At 36.3% G+C, this 15,745-nt stretch overlaps 1 protein-coding gene across 1 annotated transcript in view; it reads left to right on the top strand.

The window, feature by feature from the left end:
- LRRC36 (leucine rich repeat containing 36) overlaps window positions 1-15,745 on the top strand; it is a 50,047-nt gene that overhangs the window by 5,330 nt on the left and 28,972 nt on the right. The window contains exons 2-5 of the mRNA XM_015068449.3: window positions 5,432-5,559; window positions 8,318-8,510; window positions 9,306-9,402; window positions 12,698-12,786. Coding sequence (XP_014923935.1) covers window positions 5,432-5,559; window positions 8,318-8,510; window positions 9,306-9,402; window positions 12,698-12,786 — 507 coding nt within the window. The remainder of the gene's footprint in view (window positions 1-5,431; window positions 5,560-8,317; window positions 8,511-9,305; window positions 9,403-12,697; window positions 12,787-15,745) is intronic.

The raw sequence follows: 15,745 nt of genomic DNA, 5'->3' as shown, positions 1-15,745 counted from the left end.
CTTTCCCCCTTCCACCATGTGAGGATACATGGCTAAGTAGGTAGTCTGCAACCTGGAAAAAGGCTTTCACCAGAACCCAACCATGCTGACACCCTGATCTTGGACTTTTAGACTCCAGAACTGTGAGAAATAAATGTTTGTTGTTTATAAGCCACTCTGTGGTATTTTGTTATAGCAGCCCAAACAGACAAAGACATCCCACATCCTCACCAACATTTGGCTGTCAGTGTTTTGGATTTGGGCCATTCTAATAAGTATATGGTTGTATCTCACTTTTAATTTGAAATTTCCTAATGACTTATAATGTTGAGTATATTTTTATATGTTTGTTTGCCAGCTGAATATCTTCTCTGGTGAGGTTTCCAACTGTTTTGCCTATTTTTTAATTGAGTTTTTTGTTTCTTAATGTTGAGTTTTAAGAGTTCTTTGTATATTTTGGATATCGGTTCTTTCTCGATATGTGCTTTAGATATATTTTCTCCCACTCTGTATCTTGTCTTTTCATTATCTTAACAGTGTGTCAGTGTCTTTTAAAGAGCACAGGTTTTAAATTTTAATGAAGTCCCACATTTCTCTTTCATGGGTCATGCTTTTAGTGTTGCATTTAAAAACTTATTGCCAAACCCAAGCTCACCTAGATTTTCTTTTGTGTTATCTTTTAGAAGTTTTATAGTTTTGTGTTTTACATTTAGGTCCATTTTGAGTTAATTATTGTGAAAGTGTCTAGATTCTTCTCCCTCCCCCTCTTCTTCCACCTCCTCCTCCTCCTCCATCTGTAGATGTCCAGTTACACTAGTGTTCTAGCACCATTTGTTGAAAGAATATCCTTTTTCCACTGAATTGGCTTTACTCCTTTGTCAAAGATCAGTTGACTGTATATGTGTAGGTCTATTTCTGGACTCTGTTCTGTCCATCAGTCTATTTGTCTTTTTTGCTTTCTTCCAACTCCACACTGTCTTGATTATTATAGCTCTACAGTAAGATTCGAAGTCAGATAGTACCAGTCTTCTGACTGTTTTCCTCCCTCAATGTTGTATTGAGTGTTCTGAGTCTTGCTTTTATACATAAATCTTAGAATCAGTTTGTTGATATTTTCAAAATAACTTGCTGGAATATTATTCCTTTTTATGACTAATATTCCCTTGTATGGATACACATACACACACACATACACACACACATATGCACACCCCACGTTTTGTTTATCCATTCATCCATTAATAGACATTTGGGTTGTTTCCATCTTTTGGCTATTGTGAATAAAGCTGTTTTGAATATGGGTGTATACATACCTGTTAGAGTTCTTGCTTTCAGTTCTTTTGGACTGAAATTTGTTCTGAATTTTTCTATTTCTAATTTACATTTTTCAGCAGTTTTTAAAATTTTTGGTTTCAGAATTCCTTTACACTCTTAAAAATATGAATTTCAAAGGGCTTTTGTTAATGTGGACTATATCTACTTATGTTTACTATATTTAAAATTGAAACTGAGAAAAAATTTAAATATCTATTTATTAATTCCTTAAAAGATAACCATAACATATCCATTACATTAACATTACATTATATTAACATAAATAATGTTTTTGAAAAATAACTATATTTTCCAAAAAAAATAGAGTGGCATTCTTTTATATTCCTACAAATACCTTTAATGTCTTTAAAAATTTTTTTTCTATGTTTATTTATTTTTGAGAGCAAGAGAGAAAGAGCATGAACAGGGTAGAGGCAGAGAGAGAGGGAGACACATGTCCAAAGCAGGCTCCAGGCTGTGAGCTGTCAGCACAGAGCCCGATGCGGGCTCTCAGACTGTGAGACCATGACCTGTGCTGAAGTCAGTCGCTTAACCAACTGAGCCACCCAGGCGCCCCATTATCTTTAATGTCTTTTTTTCTTTTTAAATTTTTTTAAAATTTACATCCAAATTAGTTAGCATATAGTGAAACAATGATTTCAGGAGTAGATTCCTTAATGCCCTTTACCCATTTAGCCCATCCCCCCACCCACAACCCCTCCAGCAACCCTCAGTTTGTTCTCCATATTTATGAGTCTCTTCTGTTTTGTCCCCCTCCCTGTTTTTGTATTATTTTTGTTTCCCTTCCCTTATGTTCATCTGTTTTGTCTCTTAAAGTCTTCATATGAGTGAAGTCATATGATTTTTGTCTTTCTCTGACTAATTTCACTTAGCATAGTATCTTTAATGTCTTAATTGAAGACGTCTAGATTCTCATATCTCCTTCTTTATTAAATCTGTTATGATATGTTGTTTTGGTTGAAATATGTGTACACATTTTATTATTTTATTTATTTTTTAGAGAGTTTTTTTTTTAATGTTTATTATTTTTGAGAGAGACAGAGACAGAATGCGAGTGGGTTGGGGCAGAGAGAGAGGGAGACACAGAATCTGAAACAGGCTCCAGGCTCTGAGCTGTCAGCACAGAGCCCAACGCAGGGCTCGAACTCAACAAGCTGCAAGATCATGTCCTGAGCCGAATTCGGACGCTCAACCGACTGAGCCACCCAGCCCCCCCCCCTTTTTTTGAAATATATGTACATATTTTAAGATTTTATTTTTAAGTAATCTCTATACCCAGTGGGGGCTTGAACTCACAACTCTGAGATCAAGAGTTGCATGCTCCACTGACTGAACCAGCCAGGCATCCCTAGTTGAAATATATTTTTTTTAAATGATGCATCACACAGATAAGCAGTTGGAAAAGGGAAGAGTATTTTATAGCCTTTTCAAGAGATTGTGGATATTCTTCTTTTATATGACATGAAAACTGGACAAATGGTAGTTTCTTAAAGTTTAGTTGTATGTAGAGTCTGAAACCATTGTCAGTGTACTTTGTACTCTTGCATTAAAATTCATCGGTAACATCTTGCATTTAGCTGGATCTTTTACCCATGCGTGATTTTGTGACATCATGCATTGGTCATTTGAAAGATATTAACTCAGTGAGTTATGTAGATCTTCCCAATGCTGACAAATTTCATTCTGTGTAACATTTAAAAATCATGTTTGTTAATGTCATCAATCTCATTAGAAAGATCTTTCAGTGTTGGGAAGCTGTCAAGTTCATAGTGGCAGATACAAATTTTCCAAAATTCCCATTTCTGCTTGAAAACTCAAATGTTATAATTGACAACAATTACTGTCACTTGTTTTCCTGAAGTAACAACCTCACTTTGTTTTCAAGAAAATGTCTGCCAAATAGTCAAGTCTGAATAACCATCACATATCAAGTTTTTATTTTTTTCAAATAAAAATGGTATTCCATAAAAAAGTAGCTAGTTAAGCTGGCATCTCAAAAATCACACAAATGTTTTCTCTCAGGGCATCCACCATACTTCAGTATGCAGCAGAAGTACTTCATGCATATTTCTAATTTAATCAGACAAATAAAAAGGACATGTACTCAAGATTCAAAAATTAATAAGGTTAACCATTTTTACTGCTTTTTAAAGGACATTCTTAAATGAAACTGGCTATTTTAAAAAGCCATGGTAAAGAACACAGTGACTGTGAGTGAAGTTTGATGCCACTGCCTTGAGTCATCCTAAGGCCCCAGTAGTGTTTCCTTTTGTACCATGAGTGAAACAGTGGAAAAGCTAATTAATATTTTAATATTATTATGCAAATAATAAAAAAAATACTTTTGATTTTGTGGACCCCTGTGTATGTGTCAGGGAACTTGAGGGATCCACACTGTGAGGACTGCTACATTTTGTTTTGGTATCTTTTAACTTGTTTCAAAATATTAAGTTACAATTTTCATTTGTGTTGTAGCTTTCTGGAGTGTTTTCATTCTTTAATGATGTTATTCTCTTTTTTCTTTTATTAACCTCATATAAAATTTGACTGTAATCTTTTTCTGTGGCTCTTTTAAGTGTAGGAAGTTTTTCTATACTTTTAGATAGTAAAGGTGGGCCAGAATAGCCTTTCCAGTTTCAGGGTTTTGGAGCTCCCTCTTCTGTTTTGTTCACAAAGTACTAAAAAATGGAGCTTTATGCTTCCTGTTATCTGCCATCTTTTCTTCTCTCCCAACTTGTATCTGGACCTTCTCTTTCCTTTGAACCTGTTGTCTCTGTCCCATTCAATGTGGATTCTACTCCCACTCCACTTCTCTTTCTCCCTGATGTGGGTCTTGTCTTGAAAGGGATCTTCACTTTATTACTTTTCAGAGTTTATATGGTCCAGACTGTTCTAACACCTTAAAACCTTATTTCAGTGCAGTCCTCTGGCACCTATCTACAAATTAGATCTTGCAATACCTCCTTCCAGCTTTGATTGGTATTGTATTTGGCCCACCACACTTGCCAGTGAGTTCCTATTGACAGTTTTGAGATTCTCCTCTTTTCAGTGCTGTTAGAAGTCTAGTTGACTTTCTTCCATACATATAAATATATTATATAAATATATATGTATATACTTTAAAACAGTTACATACGTTTCCCTCACTTAATGTCTTGGAGATCTTCCATATGATCATCTACAAATTGACCTCATTCTTTTTAATGACTGCATAACAATAATTAACACATATATAACAATGGTCATGTATCAGGTACTATTCTAAATTTTGTATATATATTCATTTAATTATTACTGTTCACACCTTATTATTTAAGTACTGTTATTATCCCCATTTTGCAGATAAGGAAACTGAAGTACAGAGAGATGAAGTGACTTGTACAAGGCCACAGATCTAGTACTTTGTTCATTGTATCAGTGTACTGTTATTTAGGGCATTAAGTTCTACGCTTTTTAAAAAAATTTTTAATGTTTATTTATTTTTGAGAGAGAGAGGGACAGAGCGCAAGCCGGGGAGAGGCAGAGAGAGGGAGACACAGAATCCAAAGCAGACTCCAGGCTCTGAGCTGTCAGCACAGAGCCAGATGTGGGGCTCGAACTCATGAGCTGTGAGATCATGACCTGAGCCAAAGTCAGACACTTAACTGACTGAGCCACCCAGGGGCCCCTAAGTTCTACTCTTCTGCTGATAAATCCTGTGATAGTTTCCTTTTTCTTCTTTCTTTCTTTTTTTAAAAACTATTCTAAAACCTCTCTGGAATTGATACCTATGTGTATAAATTATATATCCTAGTGAAAATTTTTGAGTATTATCTATAGGGCTAAATTCTAGCAGTAGGATTACTGAATTTCTTTTTAAATTTTGTTTTGAGAACTTTGGGAGACTTTTATTACATCCTTCAGGGTGAATAGAGAAACACAGGGGTTCTGTAAAACCAAGGTTTGATATCAATATATTAGGTGATAATGCTGCTTTTAAAAGGAAGATGATCTTCTTAGAAGCTTTGAATGCAGGGCCTTTTACAAATGGGATATGGGAGGAAGCAAGGCCTATTGTCACTGACTGTTGTTTATATAAGCAGAGATCATAATATATCTACTGATGATCTCTTTTCAGAACTGGTGGAGTCTCTTTCATTGCAGGGATCTTATGCTGGAAAAATTCATTCCATTGGTGATGCCTTCAGAAATTTTAAAAACCTCCGATCCTTAGATTTATCAAGAAATTTGATCACTAGCCTGAAGGTAAGTTCTATATTCTATGACTAGTCAGTTCAGCCCTATCTATCTATCTGTCTGTCTGTCTGTCTATCTATCTATCTATCTATTACTGTTTGTTTTGATGGGAAGAAATAAGAGATAGATAATACCAGCCTGGGGAATATAGCATCTTCCTTTTAAATGTTTCCAAACTAAATTTTATTATTTACTGTAAAATTCATTTGACTCTATTCTATATTTGAATTTTTTAGAATAAAATATTGGGGAAAATTTCTTTTGTACTTAGGGAAAACTATATTAAATGATCACAGCCTAAGGCAATAGTACAAATTTTTTATGTGTGTAAAAAAATTACAAGAAGGACTTGTGAAAATACAGATTCTTAGTTCTTACTCTGAGAGAGATTCTGAGTTAGTGGGTCTGGGGTGGGCTCAGGATATACCCGGGGATTCTGATGATGTTGGTACATGGAGTACACATGGAGAAACACTGGTCTGTATTGTTACTGGATTGTTACTGGTTGTTAGTAAATAATTTTTTCACAGAGGAAGAGGAAATGGTGGTATTGAAAACAAAGAAAAATGTCTGGATCAGGGGATGGTAGAAGAGAGAGCAGGACAGGAAAGTAGGGTGAGAGCAGGCTTGAGCAGAGTGTGTGAGGATTAGCAAATACACTAAGAGCTCTACAAACATCAGTGTGCACACACAGAAATGGAAGTTCTGTTTTCTTAGTGGTAGACCCCCAGATGGTGTTTCTTCCACATGTTCTCATTTTACCCAGTTTTGTGCTGGTCTTGATTAAGCCCTTCTTTTCGAGACTCAAGGTGAAGGACTCAACGGATGCTATTCAGGATTAGTTAATGATCTCCTGGATTATTCCACCCATTTTGTGCTTTTTAGGGGATACTTGTTCAACAATACAAGCCAGACCCAATCTCAAGGTCTAAATGAAGGGTCCTAAAAGATGAAGTCCAAGCAGGATTTCCAACTAGGATTCTAAAAATAGAAACTGCAAGTTAAACTAGGTCTTTAGACTATTTGGTAGCAGCCATTTGTATTTGGCCCATCAGTTTCAGAAAACATTAATTCAGAGTTGTCTAAGTCTCCTCTTTTCACATGTATGTATGTTAATTTTCAAGCTAAGAAATTGAGTGAACATTGCCATTATTTGTTTTTATACTCACTTTCTTTCCGCTTCTGTAACTTGGACAAAAAGCTATTGCGAAGATTAATCAAATTAGCATGTGTACACTGCTTGGCATATAGGAAGCACTTGGTAAATGTTTTCTACATTCTTTTCATCTATGACTTATCTGCATATATTTATTTCTAGCAGTTCTGAATGGTTTTGCTTAATTTTCTCAGGGGGTAAATGTTTTGTGGTTATTTCTAGTGTAACTTTGGGGAATACATGAATTCATGCAAACAGGAAGAGTGAGAGGAGGATAGAAGACATTTCCTTGCCATTTACACATTTAAATAGAATCCTAATGGTGTATCGCCTGGAAAGTGCGGCCAAAGTCACTGACAACTATTCCTAACCAGTGACCCTTTCACAATGTAGAAGTTAGTGGAATTGAAAAAAGCCAGAAATAAATGCATCAAAGTATAAACAGTGTTTTATTCAGAAATGCTTTGAGTTTTCTAAATTTTTTGCAACAAAAAATGGTAATTTTAAATGAGAGGAGGATAAAAAACATATTTTATAAATACATGATGGAAAATAATTTTACCATTCTGAAATAGCTCTTAATGACAGAGTTCCTTCTATAGTAAGCATTTTTACTACTAAAAGTATATGATTGTACATATATATATACATGTTTTGGATTACTGTCCTGAAATTTAGTGTTGGGCTAAAGCAGCTAACTAGCCAAATACATGAAAATTAAACAATTGTTTTCAATAGTAGATTTCAGCAAAGGAGGAAAATGTGACTTTTCTTCTCCAGTATCCCAGAGAAATGGAAGGGTAGGGTAATTCTGAAAGGAGAAACAAGGACAAGAAAGGTTCCAGACTGTTCCAGGAGGGAAGACTTAGAGATAGCATTGTTTTGTTTTCCATATAATCCATTGACCCTAAACATGAGGCATTGAGATATAAGAACACAACAACATACATTTAATTTTTTTTATTATGCCCTTCTCCTCCGGTGCTGTCTCTTTTGCCTATTTCCTTTCCTCCTGAAAATTGAGGTGCTTCTGGGGTCAGGTGAATGGACGTGACAAAGGTGAGAGAAGGGCAAAAGTGACTCAGCCTAACTACCACTGGAAGGGAGAATTATCAGGGAGCAACAGAAGTAGAGAATTGACTGCAGATATTTCTATGTCAGACTTTGTAAGGAGGAAATGTATGATATCTATGAATTATTTAATATAGAGAACATCTAGTGCCCATGGGATACTTTGTTCTTATTCTCAGACATCTTACTTTTTTTCATAATGTTTATTTATTTTTTAAAGAGAGACAGAGCATGAGCAGGGGAGGGGCAGAGAGAGAGGGAGACACAGAACAGGCTCCAGGCTCTGAGCTGTGACCACAGAGCCTGACGTGGGGCTCAAACTCAACGAGCTGTGAGATCACGACCTCAGATGCTTAACCTCAGTCCCTTAACCCAGGGACTCCTCGGGCATCTTAAATGGGAGTTTCAACCCTGCCTTTCTCATGGGTGACCCAGGTAACATGTTTAAGGATCGAAGTAATAGATATATTTCCATCTGTATCTATGAGATTCCTAGTCCTTACCAATGTGCAGTTTCATAATGTGGTCTTTTCCTTGCAGGGCATCCAGTATTTATGTTCACTCCAAGACCTGAATTTATATTATAACAACATTCCTTCATTAGTGGAGGTGTCCCGCCTACAGTCTTTACCCTTCCTCAAAGAACTAGATTTGAGACTCAATCCTGTTGTCAGGAAAGATACAGATTATAGGCTCTTTGCTGTGTACACGCTACAAACTCTGGAGAAACTGGGTGAGACCCTCCTCCCCTGTTCCTTGTCCCTGAATTTACATTAAACCAGCTGCCTCCTAACTTTCTGGGTGTTGGCCCAGAGTGTGCACTGGCAGGATATATTTGTTTATTAGTCAATATTTATGTAACTCTTTTGTGTTGGCAGGATGTATGGCAAGTTCTTTTTTTATTGAATGACAACCTATGATTTTTATCAGTTACTTCCAGCTTTAGTTTTCTTCAGTTGATGGTTTCACCACCACTTCCTCTCCAACAAAGAGTTTCCAGTTGAGATTTATTTTTCCAGGTGCCCCAAATTTGCAACTATATTAGCAATAGAAAATGAATACGACTCTCTGGGGCTTAGTTGGTAAGGAATAATAATTATTCTTTCAAATGAGGTAGTCCACATTTCTTTATAATTTTATTGTTGAAATTGAAATATACATTTCTTAATGATACAAACTTGGATTTCACATGCCCCTAGGAAAGTTATTATAGGGAAACTAAATAATGTCTGTCAGAAACAGTGTAACTTTTGACATTAATATTAGGTCTTTTGGATTGTTTGCTGCAGTAAACTACTCTCCTGCAGGGGTAATTACACCTATGTGGCAGTTGTTGCTATGGCATCCCTGTGGTCTCCCTGAGTTACTACTTGCTCCAGTGACAACATAATAGCAGTATTTTGTGACCTGTCTCTAACAAAAGAATATAAGACTGATCTTTAGTTTTTACTCTGTGAATATGTTTTTCTGACTTACTGCTGTTTACTCCAAAAAAGAAACATGCTCAGACCACGCTTTTTGCCTCCAGATGACCGAGCAGTGCGAGCAAGTGAGAGAAAAGCTGCCAAGCTGCATTTTAGTCAGTTGGGCAACAGTGAAAATTTTCTTTTAGAGGTGGAAAAAAGGTAAGACAATCCTTTACAAAAAAAGTTTTAGTTTGGTTCTGGACATAGCAGTGAATTACTGCTTAATGTCTTCACTTTCCAGTAGAAATCTCCACAAGTTTTAAGAATCCTCAGATCAGGAATAAAAGTATCTATTCAATATATTGAGATTTATCTAGGACGAGAATCTGGCCCTCAGGGGGAGCATTTCTGCTTTGTTGAACCATTGCGTCTGCTTTGGATATGATTGTTGAAAATTCTCTAGGGCTGCTGTTCAAAGCTTATAGATAGGGATACCATGAAATGACTTATAAATGCTTACCAAATCTTTCTTGGAGTTATAAATCAGTACATGGTCTTTTCCTATTGAATTAGAAGGTTTACATTACCACAGAGATAAATTTGTTAGAAGGTAAGGGAACCATTTTTCTATAAAACTTTTCTAAAAGTTTGTAAAAAACTTTTTCTGCAAAAGTAAACAGACCTTGAAGCTCTACAGTATTGGAAAGGTAGGTTTTTCTACTTCTTGTTACTAAAATCTGAACAAAATAAGATACCATATCTTCTATAAAACCCATGCTCTTTATCTTAAAAAGGTAGCTTTATTTTTGAAAAACGGAAATCCATTACAATTTACATAATACAGAAAAATACAGTGAAAAAAGTAAAAGTCACCCCATAGTCTGCTACCAAGAGTTAACCTCTTGTAATGTTTGGTATACATCCTTATAGACATCTGTGTACCTACCTATAGACATATGTACATGTGTCTATTAGTATTGTTTTCTGATGATAAAAGTAGTGCATGCTTGTTATTGAGAACCTGGAAAGTATAGAAAAACCATAAGAGGGGTACCTGGGTGGCTCAGTTGGTTAAGTGTCCAACTTTGGCTCAGGTAATGGTACCACAGTTTGTGGGTTTGAGCCCGACATTGGGCTCTGCATTGGTGGTGCGGAGCCTGCTTGGGATTTCTCTCTCTTCCTCTCTCTGCACCTCCTTTACTTGTGCTCACTCTCTCTCTCAAAATAAATAAATAAACATTTAAAAACCACAAGAAATAGACAAGCAACTCATAATTTCACTACCCAGAAATAAACACTAATTATATTATGGTAAATATCCTCTTAATCTTAGGTATGTGTATGTGTGTGTGTGTGCTTATCTCCAATGTTACATGTTATATAATGGATATCTAAATACATATTAATAATAAAAATAATACATATATAATATTTATTTTATAGTAATTTGCTTCCTATATGTAACATTTTTAGTTTGTTAAGATATCATGAACACATCTCCACAGCATTAAATATTGTTCCCAAAATGAGTTTTTCTTTATTTGTTTATTACCTTTCCCCACCATGAGAACTAGGACTTGGCTTGTCTTATTTATTGCAGTATCCCTAGTGCTTAGAATAGCCTGGCACATACAAGGTATTAAGAAACAATTTGTTGAATAGTGAATGAATGAAGTCAGTGTCTGTTGGTCTTGGATCCTTCTCTTTGCCTATCTCTGCTCTTATCCCTTATAAGTTTTTTTTCTTTTCTCTTTTAAGTTTATTTATTTTGAGAGAGAGAGAGAGAGTGAGAGCACAAGTCGGGGAGGGGCAGAGAGAGAGGGAGAGAGAATCCCAAGCAGGCTCCATGCTGTCAGTGCAGAGCCAAATATGGGGCTCAAACTCAAGAACCATGAGATCATGACCTGAGCCAAAACCAAGAGTTGGACGCTTAAACACGATTGAGCCAGCCAGGCACCCCTAACCCCTTATATGTTTATAACATAGCCCTCAGAGGGCATTTTTAGTTCCCTATATATTTTTTTAGTTCTCTATTTTTTTAAGTTAATTATTTTGAGATTTTTACATAGAGTAAAATTTATCCTGCTGTAGAAAGAAATGGAATGTTTCTAAAAAGTTATTTGTATATATATATTGTGACCTAATTCTTATTTTAATTCATTGGGGGTACCCTGTTTACTGTAGAAATACAGAGATGAATTAATGTGTAACTGAATACATTTTCTAGTAAGGCAGATAGTTAGCACTATCATATTTCTGTTTAGTTATCACATAGTGATTGCAAAACCAGAGGTAAAATGGTACTCAAGTGCCCAGTCCTAACATTAATATCTTAGCTCTCCAACCTTGGGTAAATATTTTTTTTTAAGTTTGTTTGTTTGTTTGTTTATTTATAACCAAGTTAGTTAACATGTAGAGTAATAATGATTTCAGGAATAGAGTTTAGTGATTCATCACTTACATACAACAAACACCCAGTGCTCATCCCAACAAGTGCTCTCCTTAATGCCCATTGCCCATTTAGCCCATCCCCTCACCCAACACCCTGCCAACAACCCTCAATTTGTTCTCTGTATTTAAGAGTCTCTTATGGTTTGTCTCCCTCTCTGTTTTTATCTTATTTTTGCTTCCCTTCCCCTATGTTCATCTGTTTTGTTTGGGTAAAGATTTTTCTTTAAGTCTTTCTGAGTCCCAGTTCCTCCAACCTATAAAATGGAGATAATAGATAATAGGGGAGCTTTTATGATTAAATAAAATGGTGGGTGTAAAGTGCCTAGCTCATAGTCTAGGCTGTCTGTACTTCCCAATCTGTACTTACTGTAGTTATATTTTACTATACTACTTCAATCAAATGTAAAACTTGCCTTTCTTGTCTGTTTTTGTTTTTTTAAACTAATGGCTGTGGTTGTCCACACTGTAATTCTTGGCAGCAGAACCTTCCTTTCTGTGTCCTATGAGTTTTTTAATTCAAAAGAAAATATTCCCTTAATCATTCAGACCTAAGTTTGTGTCAAGAAAATGGTGTCTGAATGTTCTGACTTTCATTCTTTAAAGGCTGAACTATAGTGTCCTCCTCTCTCACTATTTCCAGTAAAAATATTATGACCTTAAAAGTAGGGTTTAACTGGGGGTGCCTGGGTGGCTCAGTCAGTTAAGTGTCTGACTTTGGCTCAGGTCATGATCTCGCGGTTCATGAGTTCGAGCCCTGTGTCGGGCTCTGGGCTGACAGCTTAGAGCCTGGAGCCTGCTTCAGATTCTGTGTCTCCCTCTCCCTCTACCCCTTGCCCACTCACATTCTGTCTGTCTCTCTCTCAAAAATAAACACTAAAAATTTTTTTAAAAATAGGTTTTAACTGAAACACTTTGTGAAATTAATATTTTCTAGATCATTTGGGGAAAAAATCTGATCACCATGAATTAATGTTTTCTAAATAGCATTTAGTGGTGATCTCAGAAACCTTCTTTTGAGTTTTCTTTTAAATTGGGGTTTTAAATAAATTATTCTATGTGGCAGCTCTAGGGAGAAGACAATGAAAAACTGCATGACAGATGAGAGTTCTGCATCAAAAGTCAATGCTGATATTGATAACAGAGTTGAAACTGGTAAGTTTTGTCTCTGATCACAAAATGCTTAAGACATAAGTTATTTCAGTTTTTATGGGCAGTCTTGGGTAGGATGAGGACAAAATAGTTGAGAAATAACAGATTTGCAGTAAGCACAAGATTCACTGACTGTGCTTTTCCTCCCTTCTCTCACTGCCAGAAGGAGCCCTATTTATTGAGCAGGCATAAACCAGAACCTATTAAGTACAAGCTATAGTCAGAATTCAATTTCATTTATATCAGTTTACATTCAGTACATTCTGAAAGTTGCATTGCCAGCCCCCATGACTCCTGAGCATTGCTTACGGTGATTGATTCATTAGCCAGAGACTGGTGACTCGTCTGCATCAATGTAGCTTAAAACCTGGACCTTCTGTGCTTCTCCACCTTGAACCTTTGCAACTGCAGAATCTCTTGTGTTTGTGTTATATTCCTGGTGAGTGTTGCCTGTAAGCACTATTGGTAGTGCAATATAATTTAAGTGGTTATACCACATTAATGGTTGTGGCACAGGCTAGGAGAAAGCTTTCCACAAGAGAATACATGCAGTGGACCTTTATGGATTAACCTAGCACTCATTAGATGACCTTTTACTTGAGAAAATTTTATTTTGTAGAGGCCTCTGTGCCCTTAAGGATATACCAAATTATTTACAACCTCTAAAAATTAATCCCTAAAATCCCAGCAATAACTGTAATAGATGGAGTATGTAGTTTAGACATTAAGAATTTCCAGTTTATAACATACTGTATTTTGTTTTCCTTACTGCTTATCTATCCTAGCTGACATTTATTGACAAGTAATTTTAAAATAATTTCATGGTAAAATAAGCCATAGTGAAGTGTGATTTTTATTTTTCTTTCTCGGAAGCCTCAGTGCACACATGCCATGGAGCATGGATTGCTTTATTTCATTTTATTATTTAATTTTTTTAATGTTTTTTTATTTTTTGAGAGAAAGATGCAGTGCAAGTGGGGGAGGGGCAGAGAGCGAAGGAGACACAGAATTCAAAGCAGGCTCCAGGTTTTGAGCTGTCAGCACAGAGCTGGACGTGGGGCTTGAACTCATGAACTGTGAGATCATGACCTGAGCTGAAGTCGAATGTTTAACCTACTGAGGTACCCAGGCTCTCCCTTTATTTCATTTTAAATAGCATTTTTTTATATTTAAAGTTTGATGAAATTCTATTGTAATAATTGTGGAAAATACTGAAAAGCATGAAGAACTGCATTGTAATCATTTATTAGCCTTTCCTCTAGAGAGATTCCCAATGAATAATTTGGTATACAACCTTCCTGTCTTTTTTCTAGGTAAAAACATTTATATATCAATTTCCAGAATGACAAAGATACACTGAAGTGTAATTTGACTGTCTCTTTGTATTAGCTGAATTAAACTTCATTTATGTTATATTACATCATTAGCACACATAAAAATTCACTCCATGAATTAAAATGTTTTAAAGTGCACAGTCTCCCCTGAGAAGAAACTGCTCTGCTAGACACAGGGCCCATTTCTAAAGGTTCTTGGAAGCTCCAGCTGTTGCCTGGATTTTTTTTTTAATATAAAATTTATGTTGCTACTTTGAAACGTTAAACAGCGTTGCTTTCCACTGAAAATCATGTTTGTGCTAGACCCCTGAGGATTATTGCCTGTAAGCACTGTTGGTAATTCAATATGACTAAAGTGGTTATGCCATGCTAATCGTTGTGCCACAAGCTAGGAGAAAACTTTCTGGAGGACAGTTTCCACTAGCTCAGTTCCAAACAGTGCTTTCCCACCAATCATTTAGAATGGGCAGCAAAACTATTGTCTTAGATCTTCATCCTATTCTTCTAACCACATGATCTTTGACTCTTTCGAAGGTTCCTCTCTCTTTTCCCATAGCCCCAAAATAAACATACCTAGCCTATGTCTTTAGACCTCTTCTTTCTTTCTTTTTTACATTTATTTATTTTTGAGAGACAGAGCACAAGTGGGGGAGGGGCAGAGAGAGAATGAGACACAGAATCCAAAGCAGGCTCCGAGCTGTCAGCACAGAGCTCGATGCAGGGCTCCAACTCACCAACTGTGAGATCATGACCTGAGCCGAAGTCAGATGCTAAACCAGCTGAGCCACCCAGGTGCCCCTAGGCTCTCTTCTTTCTTTATTTGCCCTTATTGATCTATTTGTAAAACTTGCTTTATTCCCTCCCCCTAGATGACTCTTAAATATATTGATCTCAGGTCACCTGGCTGGCTCAGTCAGTAGAATGTATGGCTCTTGATCTTGGGGTTTTAAGTTTGGGCCTCATGTTGGGTGTAGAGATTACTTAAAAATAAAATCTTAATATAGATAGATAGATTGATCTAACTTTGTATATACTTAGAATCTCCACTAGAAAACTTTCCAGTCCTTCAAACATGTTAAAAAACCAAATGAACCCCTTTCCTCCAGCCCTAAACAGTAGCTAGGGTTTCCTCAGTGTTACCACCACTTTCCTAGTACTCGGGCTTAGAACCATACTGAGATTTGATGCTGCTCCTTTCTAAAGACCAGCTGAACATTTATACTCTATAGTATGATCCACAGTTGATGAGCCTTCCTTTTCCTTTCCTAATGGTCTCTTAATAGGCATGCGTAATAGCTATCATTTATTGAGTGTAAACTCTGGGCCAGGCTCTGTGCATTATCTCATGTAATCCTCACAACATCCTTGAAGGTGGTTATAATTATCCTTATTTTACAGTTGAGGAAACTGAGACCCAAAAAGGTAAAATAACTTGTTCTAGTCGTACAGCAAGTGGCAGAGCTGGAATGCAAACTCTGGTCCATCTGTCATCAAAGTCCTCTTAAGCATTACACCATGCTACCTCCTGGTCTCTTCCTTCAGTTCATTTTGTGCTTTCCTGTCAGATTAATTTTCATAAAACTCAGCTGTGATAATTATACTTGCCTGCTCAAAAATTTACATGGCTC

This window comes from Acinonyx jubatus, chromosome E2, assembly GCF_027475565.1.
Source record: "Acinonyx jubatus isolate Ajub_Pintada_27869175 chromosome E2, VMU_Ajub_asm_v1.0, whole genome shotgun sequence".
Classification (NCBI taxonomy): Eukaryota; Metazoa; Chordata; class Mammalia; order Carnivora; family Felidae; genus Acinonyx; species Acinonyx jubatus.
Note: the sequence above shows the minus strand (reverse complement) of the source record. Positions and strands in the feature narration are given on the sequence as shown.